The sequence below is a fragment of the Dipteris shenzhenensis genome, chromosome 23 (assembly GCF_047967505.1).
Source record: "Dipteris shenzhenensis isolate YYH24624 ecotype China chromosome 23, Dip_SZ_1.0, whole genome shotgun sequence".
In the NCBI taxonomy this organism is placed as follows: domain Eukaryota; kingdom Viridiplantae; phylum Streptophyta; class Polypodiopsida; order Gleicheniales; family Dipteridaceae; genus Dipteris; species Dipteris shenzhenensis.
Genome location: NC_141618.1, coordinates 47,689,767 through 47,695,401, shown reverse-complemented (window position 1 = coordinate 47,695,401; position 5,635 = coordinate 47,689,767). Strand labels below are relative to the sequence as shown.

The window sequence follows — 5,635 nt, the reverse complement described above, 5'->3', positions numbered from 1 at the left end:
AGTGACTTGCTTGCCATTATGAGCTTTGTTTCAACCGAACACACGAAGAGAACTACTAGGAGAGGAGACCTAATGTATAGACCGAACTTATCTCGTTTCGATGCAGAGCATTTGTCCACATGCTACATAAGAAACAAGGCAAATTGTGATGGAAATAATACACAGAAACATGAATGCAAAGAACTATGATTGCATAATACAAACACAGATTATAAGAGCTCTCTTATAGAGTTGTTTAGCGTGATCCATTCCTTTGATTGAGGCGGTCACATTACACAAGCCAAGTGCATGGCAATTAAGGTATCTCCACTATGTACCCACGTGACAAGGGAGTGCTTGCATTAATGAGATGCATCTTCTTGTATCTACGTAACATGGAGGTCCATCATCCCCCCCTCAAGCACTGCATGATAAAAAAGACATAATTTCATTGATTCGTTTATGTGATGCCTTGAGAAGGAAGTGGGTGTAATCCAAGAAGAGGGCGTAACAATTGGAAACGGGTTCGTGGCAGAGGTTTGGTAAGGAGATCTGTTGGCATATCTGTGGTGGGAAGGTATCTGACTTGGATGACTTGTTCCTTTACCAGTTCTCAGATATAATGATAACGTAGGGCAAAACACTTTGAGCAAGAATGGAGCACTGCATTCTTTATCAAAGCAATTGTGCTTTGATTATCACACCAAAGGATCGTGGCATTTGGCAAGGTCCTGAGATATCCACCATAAGTCGCCGAAGCCACACAATCTCTCTAGAAGCTGTTGATGCTGAGTCATACTCTTCTTCAGTAGATGATAAAGCCACCACCTTCTGAGATTTACTGAGCCAGCTGATCGCCGTTCCATTGACTAGGAAGCAACATCCGGACACCGACCGTCCTGAAGTGTGATCAGTGCCCCAATTTGCATCTGAATAAGCTTGCAAAATGAACTCCTGATACGCTGAAAGTGAAGACCATGATTATGTGTACCACATAGATAACGTAGTACACGTTTGAGCAACTGCCAGTGAGTAGAAGTAGGAGAAGTATTGAACTGAGACAAGGAGATGACAACAAAAGCAATATCTGGACGACATCAAACCATAGCATAAAAAAGACTACCAACTAGACTCCGATAGGAAGATGGAGAAGGAAGAGATGAACTGAGAGAAGTCGAAGAAGAAGAGGAATATAGTAATGATAAAGCTCCTGGGTCCATAGGTACTGCAACAGAATTACAATCAAGCATATTATATTTGGAAAGCAGATCAGATATGTATTTTGCTTGGGATAAATGCAGACTACCATTGGATCGATTGTGAGACACTTGCGTCCCTAGGCAATAACCTAATTCACCTAAGTCAACCATATCAAAGCGAGAGTGTGGAGCTACCTTTTAACATCAGTAAGAATCATAATATGATCTGAAAAAAGGATAATGTCATCAACATAACGGGCTAAAAGCACAAAATGAGAAGACTGACAAAGAATATAAAGATTGGAGTCGGCAGAAGAAGAAATGAAAGCAAGAGTATGTAAAAAAGAATCGATTTTTTCAAACCAAGAGTGGGAAGCTTGCTTGAGCCCATAGATGATTTTTGGATATGACAGACATGATGAGGGAATTCAGAATTGGGTGGCTGAGTCATGTAGACTTCCTCATGAAGATCACCATGAAGAAATGCAATTTTAACATCCATCTGATGGACTTCCAAATCCATCTGAGCTGCATATGTTAGGAGGAGTCGAATGGTGGTTAACTTTATTACTGGAGAAAAAGTATCGAAATAATCAAGGCCAGCAACTTGCGAATAGCCTTTAACCACTAGTTGTGCCTTATACTTTGACAATGTGTCATCTGCATGAAACTTCTTCTTAAACACCCATTTGCAGGGAATAGCAATACGATTGGCTGGTAAGCTAGTCAAAGACCAAGTGGAATTTCTTATGAGAGACTTGTGCTCTTCGTCCATAGCTGCCTTCCAGCAATTTGCATCAGATCCTTCAAGTGCCTCTTTATGATTCACAGGATCAGGCATAGTATTGTCATCACTATAATGTACTTGTGCTTGGAACCAAGGGCATTCAGTTGCATAATAGTTACGTGCATTCTCAATGATCTTACTTGATGGCCTGCGTGATCTTGGGGGCAACACATGTTGTTCATCTGAGACATTTTCTTCCAATTCACGATAAACATCAGTAAACTCAGATTCACCAAAGTCAACAACTAGGCGTGAATCAGAAAAAGATGAAGGGGATGATGAAATATCTTCACTAGATGACGTCTCTTGAGATAATCCGCCTGTAGTAGGCTCAGATTGTTCTGATGAATTAGATGGAGGATCACTAACATTTTCCAAAACAACATGATCATCATTAAGATGAATGTCAACCAATTGTGTTGATGGTGGAAGAAGCTTCTCTGTCATATTATCCAAAAATTCATTTGTTGAAGAAGAAACTGTAGTAGGAACTGTAGCACTAGATGAACCAGGAAATACCTCCTCAGAAAATCACATCAGTGCTGATGATCATACAAGAACTTGATGGATCCCACAATTTATACCCGCATCTATCCACTAGATAGCCAACAAAAATGCATCTACGACTTCTTGGATCAAACTTGGAAATCTGAGATGAAGGCATCGCAGCATATGCTTGACATCCAAAAATTCTGAATGACGAAATGTCAGGGCGAAATCCTATCCAGATCTCATGTGGTGTTGAATGTGGTAGTCCTTTTGAGGACAAGCGATTGCGAATATACACAGCTGTGTGTACTGCCTCGGCCCAAAAACTGGCATCCAAATTACTTTCGGTAAGCATAGCCCGAGCAGATTCATTTGTTGTTCGATTTGTCCTTTCAGCCAGTCCATTTAGCTGTGGGATGTAAGGTACTGTTAGCTCATGCCGAATTCCTGCTCCCTTACAAAATTCTTGGAATTGTGAGCTAAGATACTCTCCTCCATTATCAGAACGAAAGATCTTGATCTTGTGTCCTGTATGTAGCTCAACCATGCTTTTGTACTCCTTAAAACACTCAAAGGCATCAGATTTTTTCTTCAAGAAACATACCTCTGTCCAACGACTGTAGTCATCTATGAAGGTCATGTAATAACGACTTCCTCCCTTGGAGGTCACTGGCATTGGGCCACACAGATCAGAATGTACTAGAGCAAGCAATTCCTTTGCTCGTGGTCGATTCCTATTGAATGATCGTCGATGATGCTTCCCAAAAATACAAGCTTCACACATACCAAGTTTTGGATGATTTGTAAGACTTAAACCTTCAACAATATTTTCAGACTTCATTTGCTTGATCATACTGAAGCTAACATGCCCGAGACGCTTATGCCATAGGTTGGCATTGCTCCTGCTGGTGGCTAAAAGAACTACATCTTTTATTTCAATAGAATCTGTAAGGAAATACAAAGATTGACGTCTTACTCCCTTAGCAATGATCTTGCCATCATTCTCCTGACGCGGTGAAGCATGTACTTGTGTTGAATTCCACTGTCATGCCCATGTCGGTAAGCCGTGCAACAGATACTAGATCTCTCTTGAGATCAGGTACATGTAGTACTCCTGACAGACAGAATTCATCTCCTGTTGCAAGTCAAAATTGAATGTCACCTACACCTGCAATGACGTGCTCAGATTTGTCTCCCATCTGCATAGTCCGTCGTGAGCTGCATGGCTTGTAAGAAATGAACCAATCGTAATGAAAAGTCATATGCTGGTTTGCGCCCGAATCAAGAATGAGATTATCCACCAGATGCATATGAGAATTGCAGCAAGTATTTTCATGGACATTGTGCATGAGTGCTTTCTCTATGATGTTGAACCGGACTTTAGCTCCTTAACTTGTTTTTCAAGATCCGCCAACTTTCTCCTGCACTCAAATTCGAAGTGACCATCGATATTGCAATAACGACACTTACCCTTGCGTCGTTGCGTTCTGAAATTTGGATTTGTTGTAGGCTTAGGCACTGGTGTCAAATGTGAAATCAATGCATGATCCACGTTAGACCCAGCCTTTTGCATTCCCAAATCAATCCTCATGGTTTCTTCTTGATATAATGCATCTGCAGCTTGCTCCCACGTCAGACCCTAGTTAGTCATCAGTGCACTCCGAAAATTATGCCATGAAGATGGAAGTGATTGATATAATTTCAACTTTTGTTGTTCAACAGGTACTTTGTACGAATCCCCCGAACATGCCAATTGATCAAACAGCTCTTTCATAGAGTGAACATGATTGCGAAGATCTTTCCCCTCCTCGTAATGCAGATTCTCGAGTTTATGAAAGATGTGCAAGATTTCAACTTCAGAATGTTTCTCATACCTTTGAATGAGCCAATCCCATAGTATTTTGCTAGTGTCACAGGGAGCCTGTAGAACGATCTCTTTCTTGAGACTCAAACCAATTGCGGCCAGTGCTTTATCCTCTCTGGCTTGCCAAGACTTTGCTTCACCATCTGCTGCTGGCTTGGGCTCTGTTCCAGCGACAATGTTGTAATATCCTTCTCCGTTTAGGTAAAGGGTCATCATCCATTTCCAGGCGTGGAAACCTACTCCATCAAGCACAGAGACTAATCGATGAAGAACACTCGACGTACCAGTCGACATGATCCTGAGGAAGCGTGAAGAGAACTGCTCTGATACCAATGATGGAGATAATACGCAGAAACACGAATGCAAAGAACTATGATTGCATAATACAAAAACAGATTACAAGAGCTCTCTTATAGAGCTGTTTAGCGTGATCCATTCCTCTGATTGAGGCGGTCACATTACACAAGCCAAGTGCATGGCAATTAAGGTATCTCCACTACGTACCCACCTGACAAGGGAGTGCTTCCATTAATGAGATGCATCTTCTTATATCTACGTAACATGGAGTTCCATCAAATTGGAGCCCCGAATTTTTCCATATGATTTACCAGCTTGGAAGGAAAGACAAAATTCTTTTGGGTGCACAGAGAAGACGAAGAAGAGCTCTAAGGGCTTCTGGTGGAGAATTCTAGAGGGACGGTCCCCCCCACCACTTACTGACACTCAGGTGTGGTCTGATTATGCATGCACGCTCTATGATATCCCAAATCAACCAGCCCCTAACCTCACACATGCCACGCCCCACATCTTGCACCCTCTTCACTAGGGGGGGTAAAGGATGCCATAATGAAACTTCATAATGGCCGAGCGAAGGATCATGAGGACTATGCATGAGTTCATTGCATATGGGATTAACCTCCTAGCCCCAATCTTAGCCAAGCTATTTAATGAAGCTGTTTGCTTGGGGTTTCCACGGACCTGGACCATCAACACTATCTCTCCCATCCACAAGGCAGGGGATCCCATGAACCCGGAGAACTACAAGACCATCATGATTGGACATGTCATGTTCAAGATTTATGCTTCAGTACTTGATTCTGACGTCAGCAGATTTGCGGAGTGTCAAGGACTCAGTACAGCAGGACAAGCCAATTTTAGGTGGGATCATGGAACCATGGAGAACATTCTCGCACTCAGATGTATCATCGAGGAGGCGAGGGCACATAAGCAGAGGGTTTACTATTGCTTTGTGGACTTCTGCAAAGCATTTGACACTGTTCCGAGAGCCTGTCTCTTACGACACCTACAGGATCTGGG

At 42.3% G+C, this 5,635-nt stretch overlaps 1 protein-coding gene across 1 annotated transcript; it reads right to left on the bottom strand.

The window, feature by feature from the left end:
* Positions 1 to 2,010: 2,010 nt before the first annotated feature.
* Positions 2,011 to 4,740, bottom strand: LOC147887474 (uncharacterized). Its single transcript, XM_087394900.1, has 3 exons — positions 4,329 to 4,740; positions 3,925 to 4,093; positions 2,011 to 3,589 (listed from the first exon to the last, which is right to left on the bottom strand). The coding sequence occupies exons 1-3, from the start codon at positions 4,347 to 4,349 to the stop codon at positions 3,453 to 3,455; spliced, it is 327 nt and encodes a 108-aa protein (XP_087251026.1). The 5' UTR covers positions 4,350 to 4,740; the 3' UTR covers positions 2,011 to 3,452.
* Positions 4,741 to 5,635: the final 895 nt, after the last annotated feature.

What these genes read in the sequence shown, in the direction of transcription:
- LOC147887474 (XM_087394900.1), bottom strand. Translation starts at nt 4,349, where the DNA reads ATGGGATTGGCTCATTCAAAG. An exon ending in TGGGATTGGCTCATTCAAAG is followed by an intron (nt 4,094 to 4,328) that starts GTATGAGAAACA and finishes ATGACTAACTAG; the next exon opens with GGTCTGACGTGGGAGCAAGC. An exon ending in CAGAACGCAACGACGCAAGG is followed by an intron (nt 3,590 to 3,924) that starts GTAAGTGTCGTT and finishes GACTTGCAACAG; the next exon opens with GAGATGAATTCTGTCTGTCA.